Genomic DNA, 19,201 nt, shown 5'->3' on the forward strand with positions numbered 1-19,201 from the left:
ACCCCATCCCCCATCGCCCCGCCCAGCCCACCTCTACCTTCGCCGCGCGGACAGAAGCCCCGCCTCTCACCGCTGCTCTTCAGCGTCCGCGCTCCGATTAGGCCAATCCCCAGCCGTCCGCCCCGACTTTCGACAGATCCTTAGAAGTCCCTGCCCCGCACGTGGCCCAGCCCGGGGATGTCTTGCTCCCCTTTTGCCCCCAGTTTGGCTTAAAAGGGTTCCTTCCCACAGCCTTGTGTCAGGAGCTCTCAGACGCCAGTGCAGCCCAGGCGGCCGGCCCGGGCTGTGGGGAGACCCCCAAGTGCGGGGAGGAGGTGTTGCCGGGGCCCTGAAAGCTTCCAGACCCGCTCAGTGTAAACCGCCTCGGGTTTGTGTCAACATCCGAGGCCGGAGACTGGCGGCGGCTGGGGACCGGCTCCGTCTACGGGACGGGAAGACGGGAGGGTGGGGAATGGAGGATCCATGGCTAGGCATAGGGGTCCTTCTGGGGGAGAACGCGAGAGGCCTCTTGGGGGTCCATGAGAAAGGAGGAGGGCCCGTCTGGGGAGGTACCGGAATGAAGGGCCAGAGGGGTGGCTGGAGGGAACCCACGACTAGCGCGGGGCTAGGTAGAGGCTGGGGACTTCGCCACCCATACCGCGCTCTCCGCGCGCAACCAGCACCCTCCTCTCTGCCCCACGGCGTGAGGGGAGTGGATGCGTGGGGAGGGGGGACGCAGAGATGTGGACTGCTGACCAGCCACCTCCTCCCTCTCCCACCCAGCTCCTCCCCAGCTCCTCTTTGGCCCCTCCCAATTTCGGGTGGGATATGGGTGTGGGGGGGGTCTCATCTTGTGACTCATCCCCTTTTCCGCCCCCACCCATGCTGGGGCCCAGGAAAGGAAGCTTAGAGATTCGGCTGTGGTTCTCCCGTTTCCATAGCAACGGTGAGGTTGTTTTTGAGAATCCACTTTCATCAATCCACTTTCGACCCCAGACTTGTAAGCCGGGGGCTGAGCCTCAGGGCAGGGGTGCAGATGGGGGGTGCAGCCCTCCCGCTTCCCGGCGACTCCGGGAAGGTCAGCGCGGGCAGGCGGGGCGCGCTCCTGCGGCCGGGCCTCGCCGGCCACCCGGTCCCCACCTGAAACCCCGCCTGCCACTCCGCTCCAGAGGAGCCAATAGCCGTGCAACCTGCCCGGGATGGGGCGGGGCTTATGCAAATAGTGTCGCCTTCGGGAGGCACATAGTGATACAAGAGCTGGAAGGCGGCTCCGGCGCAGACCTCGGAGAGCACAGCTGCCGGCCCGCGAGCCAGCCTCGGTCCCCGCGGCCCGCCGAGGATCGGAGCCATCCAGCGACCCGGCGACCGGCCTCAGGTAATGCTAGTGGGACCGGATCCTCAAGGCAACAAACCCACCGGGCGGAGGCCCTGGCCCCCTCCCCCTCCACTCTCCCTTCCCATCCTCATGTCCTGCCCTGATTCACCTCCCTGACCCGTGGTTCCGCCTTAGGCGGCAGCAACTGAAGAGCCCACCCCTGGACAGGAGACCCCCCACCTCAGTCCAGGCCCATGGGTGCCGAGAAGGAGTCAGAGCCGCCTACTTATCCCCAGCTCAGGTGAGAACAACCATTGCTATGGCCCCCAACATACACGCGCGCACACACACATACACACACAGATGCACACACACACACATCTGGGGGTGTGGTGGCGCTGGTGCTAGCTGGAGGCGCTGGTCACCCTCCCTCCTGTTTGGATATGGGTTGTCTGCCCAGCACCGTGGCAAACTCCCACCTCCACGGATAGCCCCTAGCCACTTCTCATCAGGGAGCCCCTGCCCCCAAAGACAGCCTCCCCCTCCACAGAGCGCTCCCTCCTCGTTGTCCCCAGACACTGTCCCCACATCCCACCCCTCAAGCTGACAGAGCCCACAGCATACCTGAGGGGGGGACAATCCCCCTTCCCCAGTTTTTCTCCTCACAGTATCGACAGCCCTCCCAGTGGCCCCCAGTGCTAGGCAGAGGCCCCATATTTGGCATCTCTCATCCTGGCGGGAGGATGAACCAAAGACACCACCCCCAGCAGACCACCCATACCCTCAGTCCAGTTGCTGCCAAGGCCCCAACCTCCATACCTCCTCCCTCCCCGCTCACAGCCAGGCACCAAGTCCTCTCATTCTGCCTGCCAAATGTCTTTCTAATTTGTATGACTATTTGCTCCCTCTCTCCCACCTTCCTGCTGCTCCGTGGGGACCTTGCCAAAGTGCCATGTGGGCTGTATTGCTCTAGGCCCTAAAGTGAACTATACCTGGAGGGCAGATGAGCTGGGTTCAAATCTTGTACAGCCAAAGTTTGACTTTGGCCAAGTCACTCCCCTCTCTGATCCTTCATGAAAATGGGGAGAGGTATAACAGAGAGGGTAGACTGGGTGAGATGAACTTGAACAGCCTTCTGGCACTGAGACACTCTGGTTCTATGGCTGATTATGGAAAAACAGGATCCTGAACCAAGAGGACATTAAAGAGAGGAGACCTGAGAGGGGCAGGGTTGGTTTAGAACTCACTGAAGACACATTCCTTCTTAACCAGCCTAGGTACAGGCTACCTCCTCCCACACATTCTCTAGGCCCCTTCTATTAGGAGTCCCTCCTAGACCACCAGCCCATCCTGACATGGACAGCTCCAAATTGTAGGTGGCCAGCTGGGATTACTCTTTGTTTGTCATCCCCTACCTCTCATTAAGAAGGAGAGGGAAAAGACCTTGTTGCTGCTGCTATTGCTGCTGCTTGGGGAAGAGCAAAGGGAGGAGAGGAAAGAGAGAAAATCTCCTGACCAGGGAGCTATTGTCACCATGGCAACCACCTCAGCACCAGCTCCTCTGAAGCTGGGTGAGGGTGTGGGATTATTGCCTCCTTCAGTCCCTCCCATTCAAAGCCTCAGCCACCTCTCCATTCAAAGCCCACAGCCCTTAGCCCTCTTGAAGAAACCTCTGGGCACACTGGGACAATGGTTTTGTGTATGGGACAGTCCCAGCTCCTTCATAGCTGGAGGACAGCCCTCAAGAGGTAAGCAGAGGAGCCTGCCCATGTTCAGCAGGGCCACAGCTCCAGCAGAGCATGTCCCCAGCTGGGTTCTGGCCTTCACTTTGCTCTGATGGGCTATAGTTGACCTGGGGTGAACCCTTCCTTCCCCTAGGTCTGGGTTCCATTGTCTCTGAAGTGGGTGTGATAGCAGGAGAACACAGATAAACAAAACAGCCTGACATAGATCCAGGGAGGAAGAAGGGGGTTCTGCTCCTCTTACGTAATCCACCAAGAGACATTCATTGAACATCACTGTGTCCTAGGCATTGCCACTGCGTCTCCACAGGGCAGTTCTGTGCAGGCACAGAAGGCAGGGTGGGAACCAGGGTAGGGGAGCTATAAGAGAGAAAAACCCCTGCTCTTATGGGTCCCAGACTCAGTGAGGACTAAGCACTCACTGGGAGAAGTGAGTGCATAGGGAAAAGCACTTTTATTTTCCCCATGGGAAAAATAAACTTTTCTCACGCTTCAACCTGCTCAAAAGTGGACTGGGGCATATTGGAGGGGATCAACTCCTTGCCATTGAGCAAAAAGGTCTGGAGGATTTTTTTTCTGACTCAGGCAGGGGTTTAATGCAAAGACCTGTCTCAAATCAGACTGCATCCTGGAATTCTACAGCACCAGGTGAGGGTCAGAGGGCTATGAAGTCTACACGCCTGTGGGGGACTGACTCATGCCCAAAGTGCTGAGCCTGGGCTGCTGACTCTCCACTGTCCAGACTGGAAAAGGCTGATCATAAGGAAGCAGGCTTCAACCAGGCCCTGAAGACTGATTATAGTCCAGGAGAGAAGAAAGGATATTAGGGGAGAGGAAAATAGCTTAGCAAAGAGGTGAGGCGTGTCTGGCTGTGAGAAGGCTGGCTTGAGAGGAGTATGCGGTGGTGAGTGAGCAATGAGAGCTGAGGCGAGATAGGTGGGCACTTTGAGACCAGATTCTAGAGGATTCTGGAGTTTCAGGGGGCCCATGGGCATGGCTACTTCTAGTCTATATTGTAACTTTCTGGGGGAAAAAGCCATTCCCTCCTAACAGAGGAATCAAAAGAAAGGCACTTCCTGCCAGGCAGGGAAGCCCCATGGGCATGAGCATAGCTTGATTTCAGCCCCCTCGGCTGTGTCCCTGGCTATGGACATAATGAAGGTACCAAGAGCATTTCAAAATAAGAGACAACAGGACTTGATGGCAAGTTAGACCTAGGGCAAAGGGAAGGGAAAAAATGAAGGTAACTAAGATTGTGTTCCCCACACCCCGGGGATGAGGGAGAGAAGGAAGGGGCAACAGAGACAGTCTGACCATCTCTGGTTGGGAGCGAGTCTGGCTGTAGACTTGCTGTCTCAGAGGTGCTGGTGGACACCCCTAGGGGTGGCTATCTCCTGGGTGTCAGAGATTGTGGCCCCAGATGTTTCCACTGCGGCCAAAAGGGAGATCAGAGCTCTGATTTTCCCAGAGGGCAGATGTGGGTGGAGAAGGTCTGTGCTGAACAAGAGTAGCCATGATTTGGAGACAGTGGCCGAGGCAGGTAGCACGGATTCAGCCTGAGTGCTCATCTGGGCCCTCCCACTGACCTGCTGTGTAACCCTGAGCCAGTTTTCTCCTATCTCTCAATTTCCATTTTCACTGAAATAAGGGGATGATCTTGAAGGGCATGGCCAGTTTTGACCTTCTTTTCTTAATTTTTTATTTACTTTTTTTTTTGAGACAGGGTCTTGCTCTGTTGCCCAGGCTCAAGTGCAGTGGCTCAATCACGGCTCACTGCAGCCTCAATCTCCTGGGCTCAAGTGATCCTCCCACCTCAGCCTCTGAGCAGCAGGGACTACAGGCACATGCTACCATGTCTGGCTAATTTTTAAATTTTATGTAGAAACAGGGTTTCATTATCTTGCCCAGGCTCAGCTTTGACCTTCTGATGATCGAGAGGGAATGAGGAGAAATAAAGGAGGAGGCATAGTCTGGGTCTGAGACCCAATAAAAGCAGGGAACAGGAAGGACCCTAGGAGACAGAATTGTGGAGAAGGCAGCACAGAGCAGGGAGGAGAAAAGGGGTATAAGGTGAGAGCCACACAGACACTGTGACACACACACAGAGACGTGTGCACTCTGACAGATTTGCAGCCTCAGACATTGACATGCTCCCACACACAGACCCAGCCCCTCATGCTGACTCTCAGGCACATCCTACGGAAGACAGCTGGAGAGGCTGTGCCTCCCCCCATCAGACATCTCTGCCTGACTTCTCCAGCTTCCTTGACTATACCCTGAGCCCTGAGAGTCCTTTGGATTTGGGAGAGGGGTGAGGCCTGCCTCCTTTTGCCTATGGGTGTTCCAGAGGCATCCTTGCTCTGGCCTCAGTGTAGCCATTTTCCGCCTAGCCTCAGGTTCCTGAAGATGGCATGCTCCCCCTCCCCGGCTTTTCCTGAGGGCATACAATTCCTCATCCTCTGGGAGTGGGGAAGGATGTTACTACCTGCACTGCTCCTTGGTCTTCCTTATGGCCCAGTGGAGGAATCTGAGGCCCAGAGAGGATCTGTAACTAGCCTGAGGTCAGCCCAGCAAAGGGGAGTGGGAAGGAATGGACCAACCTCAGATTTGCTGTTTAGCGTTTTCCCAGTTGTAAGAATTAGAAGCCCACTGGCAGACATCGGGCTATGGGAGTGGAATTCCTTTTGCCAGCCCAAGGGCTTCCTTTTCCAGAGTATCTTGAGGACAGGCTACCCTGGGGTGGGAGCCTGACCCTCTTCCAAAGAGACTCTAGGCAGGTCAGAGGCACCTCCCAAGCCATGTCCTGGGAAACCCAGACTCTGCAGGGACATTCCTCCCAGGGAGGTCAGAGAGGAGGGTCCACTCTGCCTTCAAGGTCTGGCCACACTTCCTGAGGAGGGCCTGTACCTCTTCAAACACTTCCCCTGGCACAGCCCACTTACGGGCTCACATTCCCACTGGGGAATAACTCTCGATCCTTCCCAAACCTGCTTCTCAGCAACAACACTTCTATCCACTGAGGCTCAAATCTGAGCCTCTGCCTCAACTCCTCTGTTCCTCTTACTCCCACATCCAATCAACTGCAAAGTCCTGCCAGTGCCCTTCTTAACGTCTCAGCCCATCCACGTCTCTCCACGACCCTTACTCTGGCAGCATTGTCTCTCACCTGAACTGTGTAGCAGGCCCCTCCCTGCTCTACCTACCTGCCCCCACCAAAGGTCATCTTGCATGCTGTGGCCAAAGGAAAAATTCTTTTTTTTCTTTTTTGAGACAGGGCCTTTCTTTATCGCCCAGGCTGTAGTACAGTGGTGCCATCTCAGCTCACTGCAACCCCTGCCTCCCAGGCTTAAGTGATCCTCCCATCTTAGCCTCCCAACTAGCTGGGACTACAGGCATGCACCACCACACTCAGTGAATTTTTTTTTTTTTTTTTTTGAGACGGAGTCTCACTCTGTCGCCCAGGCTGGAGTGCAGTGGCGCGATCTCGGCTCACCACAAGCTCTGCCTCTGGGGTTGATGCCATTCTCCTGCCTCAGCCTCCCAAGTAGCTGGGACTACTGGCGCCCACCACCACGCCTGGCTAATTTTTTGTACTTTTAGTAGAGATGGGGTTTCACTATGTTAGCCAGGTTGGTCTTGATCTCCTGACCTCGTGATCCACCTGCCTCAGCCTCTCAAAGTGCTGGGATTATAGGCGTGAGCCACTGCGCCCGGCCAATATTTTTTTTTTTTTTTTGAGGTGGAGTCTCACTGTGTCACCCAGGTTGGAGTGCAGTGGCGCGATCTCAGCTCACTGCATGCTCTGCCTCCCGGGTTGACGCCATTCTCTTGCCTCAGCCTCCCGAGTAGCTGAGACTACAGGCGCCTGCCACGACGCCCAGCTAATTTTTTTGTATTTGTAGTAGAGACAGGGTTTCACCGTGTTAGCCAGGATGGTCTCGATCACCTGACTTCGTGATCCACCCACCTTGGCCTCCCAAAGTGCTGGGATTACAGGTGTGCCCGGCTGCGCCCAGCCAAATTTTTAAATTTTTTGTAGAGACTAGGTCTCACTGTATTGCCTAGGCTGGTCTCAAACTCCTGGCCTCAAGCTGTCCTCTCATCTCAGCCTCCCAAGGTACTGGGATTACAGGCATGAAATACGGTGCCCAGCCTGGAAAAATTTTAAAACACATACCTTTTCTTGGGTCCCCAGTGACTCGTTCAAGACTGGGTATATCATAAGCATTCTGTAAATATTGTGGAATGAATGCAATCTTCCCAGCCCTTGTTTTAAAAAATCCCAGGAGCGTCTGTTCCCTCCAATTTCTTGGCACGGATTGGAGGCCCTTTGTAACCAACCATCTGCCTCTTTGACCCAGTTACAAGTTATTGAAGGTTGGCTCATGTCTGCTTCATCTCCATCACTGGCACAGGGCCTAGCACACAGTCAGTCTCAATAAATGCTCAGGGAATGAATGGATTAATGAGAAGCCAAATGTCAGTAGAGGATTTCTATTTGTACAGAGGAAAGAGGGAGAGAAGCTCCCTGCTGGGGTGGCCCAAGAAAGCCTTGAGGAAGAAATTGGGAGGCAGTGCCAAGGGGACACACAAGGAACCTACCTTGGGTCCCTTCTCAGGACAGAAGCCTGCCAAGGAGGGTGGGAGCTGACTTCAGAAAGCCCTAAATGGCAAGGAGAGGAGTCAAGGCCTTAGTCTGTGGGCATGGGAGCCATGAAAGGTGTGAGCAGGAGGGGAGAGGATGAAGACTGTGGAGTGCTGCACGGTCAGTGAGGAGGAGAACTGAGACCTGGAAGGCGGGAGACCCCCGGGGCTAGGAGAAGAAACCTACCTGAATGCAGGTGTTGTGAGGGGAGAGGAGGCCCCATTATGGGGGAGTGTCATGAGGGGAAGGAACCTGCAACCCCACCCTGTGTGTGGCAGGGGAGGGGGCAGCTGTGGCTGAGGCAGGGCCTTTCCCTGGACCCAGTCGGAGGAAGCCCTCTGTCCCACAGGCCCCGCCATGGGGAAGACCAACAGCAAGCTGGCCCCCGAGGTGCTGGAGGACCTTGTTCAGAACACTGAGTTCAGCGAGCAGGAGCTGAAGCAGTGGTACAAGGGCTTCCTGAAGGACTGCCCCAGCGGCATCCTCAACCTGGAGGAGTTTCAGCAGCTCTACATCAAGGTGGGCGGCCGGCACCTGGGGTGAGGGAGCCAAGTACCCGGGTTGGGGGAGGCGAGGAACCGGGGGTGAGGGAGGCAGGGCACCCTGGGATGAGAGGAGGCGAGGCACCCGGGGTGGGAGGGGAGGCGAGGCACCCGGGGTGCGGGGGAGGTGAGGCACCCGGGGTGGCGGAGGCGAGGCACCCGGGGTGGGAGGAGGCGAGGCACCCGGGGTGCTGGGGAGGTTCCCTGAGATGGGGGCGGGCTGGGCGGGGCTATCGCTGCGCCCCAACCCGCAGCACCCCCCTCAGTTCTTCCCCTACGGCGACGCCTCCAAGTTCGCGCAGCACGCTTTCCGCACCTTCGACAAGAACGGCGACGGCACCATCGACTTCCGGGAGTTCATCTGCGCCCTGTCGGTCACCTCCCGCGGCAGCTTCGAGCAGAAGCTCAACTGGGCCTTTGAGATGTACGACCTGGACGGCGACGGGCGCATCACGCGCCTGGAGATGCTGGAGATCATCGAGGTGCGGGGCCGCGCGGGCGCTGCTGTTCCCGAGGCCAGCGCTTCGCCATCCCCGCCCCTGCCTCCGCGCTGCTCTCGGGCTTCGGGGCCTCCCCGCTGCTCCCCAGCCTGCGATCCCGCCTCCTACCACCCCGCTACAGGCCCGGGCTAAATGCTTTACCCGACACTCGACGGGTCGGGGGGGTGGTTACTGTCCCAAACCCCATTTGGCAGAGGAGGAAACGGCCGGGTTCCTGATTCCAATCCAGGGAGTCTGACCTCATAGCTGATGTTTTCAACTCATTCTGTCAACAGGCAGGGATTGAGCGCCTGCCAGTTCCTGCTTTCATGGGGCATTCCTTCTAGTGAGAATTTTTTTTAAAAAATAAATGAATGAAGACATGCGGGGTCAGGCCGTAGGTGCTATGAGGAAGATAGATTAAGCAAAGTGCAGGGAGAGCGCGTGATGGAGAAGTTACTTTATATAAGATGGAAAGTTAGCAGCAGCCTGAATGGGGTGAGGCCTTTACTGCTAGATGCCTGGGGAAAAGCGTTCCATGCTGAGGGGCAATTAAGGCAGGTCGGCCTTTCTCTGCAGAGTTCAAGGAGGGGCCAGGAGGCCCGGTGGTGGGAGAGCCATGAGAGGGAGAGAGTGATAGGAAGGTGGTCATACGGGGAGCCAGGAGCCCTATCAGTAAGGTCTCCACGGAGTTGGGCTTCTGGCATGTTTCATCCACATAAATATTATTTAGTCTAAATAAAAAATTAGTTGAGGGCTGGGCGTGGTGGCTCACGCCTGTAATCTTACCACTTTGGGAGGCTGAGGCCGGTGGATTACCTGAGGTAATGAGTTCGAGACCAACCCGGTCAACATGGTGAAACCCCGTCTCTACTAAAAATACAAAAATTAGCGGGACGTGTTGGTGCATGCCTGTAATCCCAGCTACACAGGAGGCTGAGGCAGGAAAATCACTTGAACCCAGGAGGCAGAGGTTGCAGTAAGCCGAGATCGCGCCATTGCACTCCAGCCTGGGCAACAAGATCGAAACTCTGTCTCAAAAAAAAAAAAAGAGTTGCTCATTAAATATCCAGTCTTAATGACCACATATACCTTCCAGTATCCTCACCAACCCCCAGTGTTCTCCCTGCCTGATCCCTTTCCTTCACCCGCTGCTTCTCGGGGCCCCTTGTGGGTGTTCACACCTCCCTCCTTCTCAGGGCCCCTTGTGGGTGTTCACACCTCCCTCCTCCTTCCCTCACCAGGCAATCTACAAGATGGTGGGCACCGTGATCATGATGCGCATGAACCAGGACGGGCTCACGCCCCAGCAGCGTGTGGACAAGATCTTCAAGAAGATGGACCAGGATAAGGACGACCAGATTACATTGGAGGAGTTCAAGGAGGCAGCCAAGAGTGACCCATCCATTGTGTTGCTGCTGCAGTGTGACATGCAGAAGTAGAAGCTGGTGAGGGGCAGGGTCCCTGGCCAGAAGGGGCATGGCCACCTCCCAACCTGATGACCTCTCTGGCTTGCCTCCCAGGAGGAGGGACACTCCAGCCCCCCTCTCTGGCCCACCCAGTCCTCTGCCCAAGCCCTTCCTCCCCTCCATCAAGATCTTTGAGGGACCACCTCACCCTGCAAAAGAGACAGGTCCTCCAGTACCCTGTCTTCTAGCCCCACCTCCCACTTGGCACAGAACCAATGTCCATTGGGCATAGGGGAGTTGGCTTTTGCCCCAGGAGGTGAGGTTAAGGAGTTGGGGGCCTGGGGTTCTGGTTCGGAATTCTCTTGATCCTGGGATTATGCTTTATAGGATGTGGTCCCACAGGCCTGTCACAGGGCCAAATTGGGTCTGTCCATTCCTGAGGCTCCAGATCCCATAAAGGTGGTCTCTTCCCCATCCCTTCTACTCTACCTGGCCCTTCCAGCCCCAGCCTTTGGAGCGTTCATTCAGTCCTTTCTTCAGCTAATGATTACTGAGCACCTGTTTGGTGCTAAGGATATGGTCATTTACAAGACACATCTTGTGCCCTCTGGAAGCTCATAGGGTTGTGAGGCAAACTTCCGGCCGTCAGGGTCTCAGCTAAGCAGAGGGTGCTGGAAGGCTGGTTAGTCTGGGAGGAGCTATTTCATCTTCCAGCTCAGCTCCACACAAAGCTGCAGAAGGACGAAATGAAAAGCAGTTGGAAGTTTAGGAGCCACGTGAGTGAAAGTTTTAAGAAAAATGAAATTTATGTAATACTTATTTTTTTAGTACCCTTTAAAGGAGCTACAGTCATTTTATTATTTCAGGAGGTTAAAATATACTCTATATTACTTGGTTTCTTATAAAATGATTAAATGAATAGAGAAAATATTAATTTTCAAGGGGAAAAACCTGAGAAAAAAGGGAGAAAAGACCATGAAATTTACCAGATAACACTTTTTAAGACTAAGTCCTGAGCTGCCACTCTCAGCAGCTTTTGCTGCTTCAGCTCTTCCTTTTTATTACCTTTTTCAATTCAACAAGCAACTTTCTGCTACATACTTACTCCGGTTGGGTGCTGACTTCAGGGACAGGAAAAAACAAGGTTTGCAAAGAGTGAAACTAGTGTATATTCCGTATCTTGGTAGTTCATTTCTGGATTGGGTTTAGTTTCAGAACTGGACTTGTTCCTTCACTGCCACAGAATCAGAAAGAGCTAGAAGAAAAGGCTCACCTGGCCACTGTTTAGGCACCCAGACATAATTTATGGACCAAATGCCTAAAAATGTGCCAGGCATGCTCTGTTTGAAAGGCTTTTTCTAACCCCAAATCTTAGATCTGCCAGGTAGTTCATCATCTTCCAAGTGTGCTGGTTCTGCTTTTCAATGCCTGCTTCCCAATTTTGGATCCATGAGCTATACAGCTGCATGCTTTGACTGCCAGAAAAATTAATCTTGCTTCTTCATCAGGTCTTTCTCCTGTACTTGTGATCAGAAATTACCTTTGATGTGCAGTGACAGTTGATTTCCTCTTGAACTGCTGGTGAAAACAGTCTAGTACACAGGTGCTGTCAGCCCAGGGTGGGAGTAGGAAATGATTGCTGAGCCCGGGGCAGGGGAATTGCATCTGCAGGAAAGAGATGCAGCATGCTCTTCACTCCTGAGTGCCCACCTGTCCTGCTTCTCTGCAGGTGAAAACTCTGGGGGATGCTGATCAATAGAGCTTGGTCCCAAGCTCTACTGGGCCCTTGGAGGTAGCAAGGCCACTGGGTTGCTATCCTCTTGCTGGGGATAGCAACCACTGGGTTGCAACCACTGGTTGCTATCCTTTTGCTATCCTCTTGCTCATGACCAGCCATATGGTGAGGCTGGGGAGTTCACATCCTCAGGCAGGAACTAGCAGTTGTTTATCCAGCAATGCCTCAAGGATGTTGCATTGCTCCCAGGAGCTGGCTATTAGGTATGTCTTGTGCGGTCAGTCAGCATCACAGACACATAGATGCTCACCAGCCTGGCTTACCTGGGACCTAAATCTTCTGGTGAAAAGCTTTTCACTAAGTGAGGTTCCTTCCCTGCAAATGCTGAATCTAGCCTAATTCGCAACCACACAGAATTTCATGGCTTTCAAAGGCTTGCCATGTGCCCCATCTCATTCTATACTCACATCCCATGGAGGTGAGGATTTTCATTTCTTTTCTCTAGACTTGGAAGCTGAGATTCAGAGAGGAAGCGTCCCTTGTGCAAGGTCACATAGTCAGGAGGTGACACAGGGCTAAGACTTGAACCCAAGGCTCTAAGAGGATTTCTTCTTTTCAGAGTCTCTTCCCTGTCCATTTCTGTGACTAAGCTGTGCAGAGGTTGACAGCAGGGCAAGCTACATTGATATTCATCCTTTATAGGCTTCCTGCTAAAAAGCTTCTGAGATTGTGGTCTTCCAAAAAAAATAGGAGCTTGGTTGAAGTCCCCACATTTTCAAGCACTCAGTGTTCTGCCTCTGGCAGCTGTGCTAACAGCTCAGTGCTGTCCTGGGAGGCCTCTGACTCAGAACCCTCGAAGCATCCTGCATTGTTTTTACCCACCATCATCTTCACTAAGAGAAACATGCCTACCCATGAAGGCGTGTTTGATTACTCCAGGCTTCTGGACACACATACCCATGGGTGATTTTTGCTCCTCGGGCCCAATATTCTCAGACAGCCCAGCAGTGTGAACACACAATGCCAGGCCAGGAACTGGGACCACCATCTTGCTGATGGAAGGAACAACAGGTGGCCCAGGACTTGCTCCTGCATACTCCTGGGTGTCCCAGGGACTGTGTGCTCAGGAGCACTGTGGTAGAGCACTGGCCCTGCCTTGAGAAGAGACACATGTCTCCTGTCCCTGCACCAGCTGAGAGAGACTTGCCACAAAGCACAAGGCTAGCAGAGATTTATGTATGACTTGCACAGACACAAAAATATACAGACAATCAAAACGTTGATATATTCAAACTCTCCTTTGAAATTCCAATCTTATTGCAACAACTCTGTGAATTGCAAGGTCCCAGAATCTGCCTTCTCACATACTCTACCCTCATTCATCCTTTTGGGCTAATTGATGAGCATCTTATTTCTTATCTCTAAAAATTATCAGCAAAGGCTACTTCAGATGGCCACTTTAGTCCTTTCAGCTGTAGTCAGGATTATTTAACTTACCTGTATATCAAAAGTTAAGAAAAAGTTAGTTCATAAGTAAAGGCACTAAATCCTTTCCTGACAATGACAGAGTCTCTAGAGGTAGAAATTTGCCTTGCTGCAGAGAGAGAAGGAATGGCGTGGGATGGGGGAAAGAAAAGAAAGAGAAGAAGAGAAGAAGCTGGGGTCTCCAGGCAGGGTAGTAAGCTGACACTGTAAATATTTTTTACACAAAAATGTATTGAAGTAACAAATATTTCCTGAAGATCCACCCTGGGTGAGGCTTTGAGCTGACTTTAGAGATCACTGTGGGGTCAAGAATTTCTTACATGTTTTATTCGTCATTCTTGAAAAAAATAATTCAAACCTTGGAATTAAAAAGTCTCAGAAAAATATGGGATTTTCTTTCTGGAATTTTCGAGGTTTTCTTTTTACCTTTGCCAGAGTGTGGGGGCAGGACTGGGCCTGCCAGGGTGTATAGCCCTTCCTGCTTGGTGGAGGCCAGTCAGGCCCAGGGCCTTCTAAGCAGCAGTAGAGAGGAGGCTTGGGGAAGGGGGGGTCTGGGTAGCAGGGGAAGGAGGCCAGTTCCAGTGTAGCCCCCTATCCCCTCCAGATGTGCTGCTTCTGGCTGTGCACTCAGTGACTGCCCTCACTGTTCAACCCTGTGCTGTGTGGTGTGTTTCTTTCCCCACTGACAGTGAATAAAAGGTGCAACTATGCTGAGGACTCCTGCTCTTCCCTACACTGGGACAGGATTGGGGTGGGGAGAAAGGGACAGAAGAGGCCTGGGGAGGCTCACTCAGTGAAGGGCCAAGGTCCTTGTTCTAGCAAGGACTCTGGGAACATGGCATGAGACTCACTTGAGCTAGTTCAAAGAAATGGGGGAGCAGATTATAACGGACTCTGAAGATGGAAAATCAAGAATGACTGAACCTCAGGCCGGGCGCAGTGGCTCACACCTGTAATCCCAGTACTTTGGGAGACCAAGGCAGGCAGATCACAAGGTCGAGATCGAGACCATCCTGGCCAACATACTAATAATACAAAAATTAGCTGGGCATGGTGGTGCACGCCTATAGTCCCAGCTATTCGGGAGGCTGAGGCAGGAAAATTGCTTGAACCCAGGAGGCTGAGGTTGCAGTGAGCAGCGGAGGTTGCAGTGAGCCGAGATCGCACCACTGCTCTCCAGCCTGGTGACAGAGCAAGACTCCATCTCAAAAATAAATAAATAAATAAATAAAAATAAAAATAAAATAAAAACTGGCTGAACCTCAAGAGAACTGGAACTGGCAACCGGGCCTCTTCCTTACCATCTCTGGGTCTTGCAGGCTCTTGTTCCCTGGGCAGTATTTGCATCCATGCTGTTTTCCTGGGCTTCTCTTCGGACTTCTTTGGTTTTGTTGCACACAGTGGCTGAATCTCCAACTTGGTATCAAGACTCACCAGTGACTGACAACTCCCCTCTGTGCCTCTTAGTTTCAATTCACAAGCAAAAGAATCTGATTGGTTTGGCTTAGCTTTTGGCGGGATCCCTTAGGTCAGGTGTCCTCCCTTGGCCCAACCATCTGTAGCCAGACTGGACACTGATATGTGGGACCTGTGAGCAATTCCCTCAGAAGGAAGCTAATGGCAGCAGACGTTGGGACTTAGTTTCCCCCTCTGCCCAGTGAAAGGCCTCTTAAGAGCCCAAATGAGAGGACAGTGGCCAGCGGAAAGAAAGGCCAAGAGCCAGGGTTACAATTCGTCCATATGGCGCCCTTTGCATGACTTAGGAAAAGGCACCCCTCTGAGTGGAAGCAGCCCCATAAGTACGCAGCTGGGCAGTGGATAGCGCCTTTAGGCTAATTAGGAAAATATCTCCCTTCCTCCAGGTGAATACAGCCCTGTCATATTAGGGTGCACAGCTTCACAAGAGGAGCACAGGCTGCATTTCAGCCTGCCTCTCCTGCTGGTCACGGGTCATTGCATAGTGCGTAACCTGTTCCACCTTGACCTGAAATATGGTCAAGGGTTGGGGTGGGAGTTGGTGCTGAAGTGTTCCTCTCAGAACGTCCCCTGACAGTCCAAGAAGCACTGTTCCCTGCAGAGAGTTGGGGGCAGTAGTGGCTGGAGCTGCCTGCCTTCTCCTGAAATGCTCAATTGCTTCTACAAGGGTTGCGTCAAGGACACTTGGAGGTGGCCAGCTCCCTTGGCAGGAAGCAATTAGGACAGAGGAAGGAGGCTGACCTGGCCTCGGGGCAACCATGAACCTAACTAAGGAGGTGACTCAGAAGCCTGAGAACTTGGGGCTGCTATTCCCAGCTGAGGCCACGCTGGGGGATGGGAAGTCCTGTCCCCTGTTTACTTTGGGCCCACAGGTCCTGGGTTGCCTTCTCCCAAAAACTACCCACTCAGGCCCTCATAATCTCTAACCCAGCCAAATTAGTCCACCTCCTACTTTCAGCCTTGCCCTCTGCCCCATCTAGCTGCCACTAAGAAGCCACAGTGACCTTCCTAAAGCACAAATCTAACCATGTCAGCTCTTCAAAGGCTCCCCTTGCCCCTCTGTATGATTTCCTCCTTAAATATCCCTCCAGGTCCTGCATGATCGGGCACCAGCCGATCTCAGAAGGTTTTTTTCTTCCTCTCACTTTCCATCCTGCACCCTGCACTAAGCCATCCTGAATGGCCCCCATTTCCTAAGGGGTCTCTTATGCTTTTGTGTTGTGCACAAGCCATTGCTCCTCCCTGGGTCACCCATTCCCCTGTCTCAATTATCTCCTCCTCTATGAAACCCTCCCAACTCTCCAACAATTGGCCCTTCACGTGTACACAGTCCCTCACAATCAACAAACACTTCCCATGTGATCTGCTGTTGGCTGAGCCAAGCACACATTTAAGTCTTTTTTTTTCTTTTTCTTTTTCTTTCCTTTTTTTTTTTTTTTTTTTTTTTGAGACAGAGTTTCGCTCTTGTTGCCCAGGCTGGAGTGCATTGGCACGATCTCAGCCCACCTCAACCTCCGCCTCCCGAGTTCAAGCGATTCTCCTGCCTCAGCCTCCTGAGTAGCTGGGATTACAGGCATGCGCCACCATGCCCGACTAATTTTGTATTTTTAGTAGAGATGGGGTTTCTCCATGTTGGTCAGGGTGGTCCCGAACTGCCGACCTGAGGTGATCCACCCGCCTCGGTCTCCCAAAGTTCTGGGATTACAGGCGTGAGCCACCGTGCCCGGCCATGCCATTTTTTTTTTTTTTTAAAGACAAGGAAACAAAGGCTCAGAAAATGGTAAAGCTGGGACTTGATCTCAGGTCTCCTAACATCAAGGCCACTGCTTGTTGTGCCTTCTCAGCCACGGGAGTGAATCCAAGTCAGAATGTGAAAAGAGATTAAAAAAAAAAACCGGCTGGGCACGGTGGCTCACGCCTGTAATCCCAGCACTTTGGGAGGCCGAGGCGGGTGGATCATGAGGTCAGGAGATCGAGACCATCCTGGCTAACACGGTGAAACGGCGTCTCTACTAAAAATACAAAAAAATTAGCCAGGCATGGTGGCGGGAGCCTGTAGTCCCAGCTACTCGGGAGGCTGAGGCAGGAGAATGGCGTGAACCCGGGAGGCAGAGCTTGCAGTGAGCCGAGATCGTGCCACTGCACTCCAGCCTGGGCAACAGTGCAAGACTGTGTCTCAAAACAAAAACAAAAAACCCATGAGCTCTGAGCTTCAGAGGAGGAAGCGTCTTACCTGATTGGGGAGAGGTGAGGAATAGGTAAAGAGCAAAGGGCAGCCATGGCTTCATGGAGGAGGTGGCATCTGCCCCAGGTCTTACTAAACATTAGCCAACAGGGCCAGGCATGCTGGAGCAGGGCTCTCCAAGGGAACAGCCAGGTGTGGGGCTCCTGGAGTCGTGCTCTACAGGGTCTGTTCCCAGCTTATTCATCTGAAGAAGTGCTGGACCTGGAGGCAAAGTCCTGGCTGGAGTCCAGAAACCCTGAGCCAGGGAAGCCCTGCACCCAGCCAGCTATTAACAAGTGACAGGCAAGCCAGAGAGCATGGCCAGAAGCCTGGAAGGGTGGAAAGTTAAGGATCAAGTTCTCTAATCCTTCCAAAGAAGGATCTGGGGAAAGTTCTTTTTTTTTTTTTTTTAAGACAGAGTCTCGCTCTGTCACCCAGGCTGGCACGCAGTGGCAGGACGATCTCGGCTCACTGCAACCTCTGACTCCCGGGTTCAGGCAATTCTCCTGCCTCAGCCTCCTGAGTAGCTGGGATTACAGGCGCACCCCACCACATCCAGTTTTAATTTTTGTATTTTTAGTAGAGATGGAGTTTCACCATGTTGGTCAGGCTGGTCTTGAACTCCTGACCTCGTGATCCACCCACCTCGGCCTCCCAAAGTGCTGGGATTACAGGCGTGAGCCACCGCACCCGGCCCAGGGAAAGTTCTTAAAGAGACTGAACCAGGAGTCTGGGCAGGATTCCTTGATGGCAAGGAACAGTGCCTACTCATGGCAGGGTGAGTAAAGGGGAATGGATTAGTTGGGACTTTTGGTTGCAAGTGAACAAAATCCAACTCACACAAGCTTAAGCAAAAAGGGAGGCTTATTGGCTCATGTAATTGGGAAGTTCAGGCATGGCTGGGTCCAGAAACTCAGTTGCATCCTCTCTCCCTCCCTCCTTCTGCTTCTCTCTCTGTGGCACCATTGTCCTTCCAGATGTGCTTCTTCCATGTTCTTTCACCTGCCAAATGGGTTCCCAGCTCACATTGCCGCAAATTAACAACCTCAGAGAAAAAGAGCCAAATCTCCCAGAAGCCCTAAATAAGAGTGAAGAGTGTCTCAGCTGGGGTCACATGCTCATCCTTGTGTCCAGGGACACAGGGCTCCGCCATTGGTCAGGTCTCAGTTACAGGTCTCTGTACCAGGTCTGGTACTTCTTGACCAGAAAACCAGGGAGGCAGGGCTTTTTATTAGAAAGAGAGGCCGGGAAAAGTGGCTACTCAAGCAAAACCACAAGCCACCAAATTTCCTTTTGGGGGCATTTGTTGAAACAATGTGGAGAATCTCATGAAAGTGTAGAGATGGGCACCAGAGCCAGGCCTTAGCTAGAACTTGGGAAACTGTCAGGAGCAGAGGCGGCTCCATCTCAGGGCAGCATGGTTTCTCTCATGTGCTGCTCTCTGCACATCCTTTCCCATCTTGATCTGCTGCTCATCTCATTCTGCTCAGAGAGTCTCCACCTGCACTGAGCTTTACTTTGCATATAACTGCAGTCGGCTGAGGCTCACCCAGGTCTCTTCGGAGCCAGCTGTATTTCACAGCATCCTCAGCTTCTATTCCAATGGTTGACTGCCCAGCCCGTTTCCCAATTCCAAATTCCTGAGAAAGAGAAATCTGCTTGGCCCAGGTCATCTTTTCAAGCCAATCACACAGATTAAAGGCCGCTGGACAGCATGGGGGTGGCTCACTTTTGTGTGAAGTGCCCACCTCCATCCAAGTAACCACTCTATATATTCTTCCTGAGTTACTTCATCATTCTCCTCCATGAGGCACCTGAGAATGATTGACCTCATTCCTAGAGTTTCAATTATTTATTGCAGTGTAACAAGCTGCCCCAAAACTTGGTGCCTGAAACAACAATTTATTATTTTTGATGATTCTGTGAGTTGGCTGGGCTCAGCTGGAAGGTTTTACTGCTTCAGGTTGTGTTGGCTGGCGTCACCCACATAGCTGCACTCCACTGGGAGCTGAGCTGGGGCTGGGACAGCCAGGATGGCCTCATTCACATGTCTGTCAATTGTGCCTATAGTCACCTGGGCTGTCGCTAGCTTCTTATCCTCCAGGTCCTATCTGTCTCACTACGTGGCCTTTCCAGCAGGATAGTCCAGACTTCTTTACATAGTAGCTGG

At 52.9% G+C, this 19,201-nt stretch overlaps 1 protein-coding gene across 6 annotated transcripts; it reads left to right on the plus strand.

Annotated features, from left to right (window-relative positions):
* The first annotated feature begins 969 nt into the window (after nucleotides 1-969).
* Nucleotides 970-14,041, plus strand: HPCAL4 (hippocalcin like 4). Of its 6 annotated transcripts, none has more exons than XM_031008559.3 (5): nucleotides 999-1,354; nucleotides 1,490-1,595; nucleotides 8,031-8,200; nucleotides 8,478-8,705; nucleotides 9,947-14,041. In XM_031008559.3, exons 3-5 carry the CDS (start codon nucleotides 8,039-8,041, stop codon nucleotides 10,142-10,144), a joined length of 588 nt encoding a protein of 195 aa, XP_030864419.1. In that variant the 5' UTR covers nucleotides 999-1,354; nucleotides 1,490-1,595; nucleotides 8,031-8,038; the 3' UTR covers nucleotides 10,145-14,041. The 6 variants fall into 6 exon arrangements, with proteins under 6 accessions (XP_055248183.1, XP_018875565.1, XP_030864419.1 ...); XM_031008566.3 differs by having other exon boundaries at nucleotides 1,183-1,354; nucleotides 8,490-8,705; XM_055392208.2 differs by lacking the exon at nucleotides 8,478-8,705 and having other exon boundaries at nucleotides 970-1,354.
* Nucleotides 14,042-19,201: the final 5,160 nt, after the last annotated feature.

The sequence above is a fragment of the Gorilla gorilla genome, chromosome 1 (assembly GCF_029281585.2).
Source record: "Gorilla gorilla gorilla isolate KB3781 chromosome 1, NHGRI_mGorGor1-v2.1_pri, whole genome shotgun sequence".
NCBI lineage: Eukaryota > Metazoa > Chordata > Mammalia > Primates > Hominidae > Gorilla > Gorilla gorilla.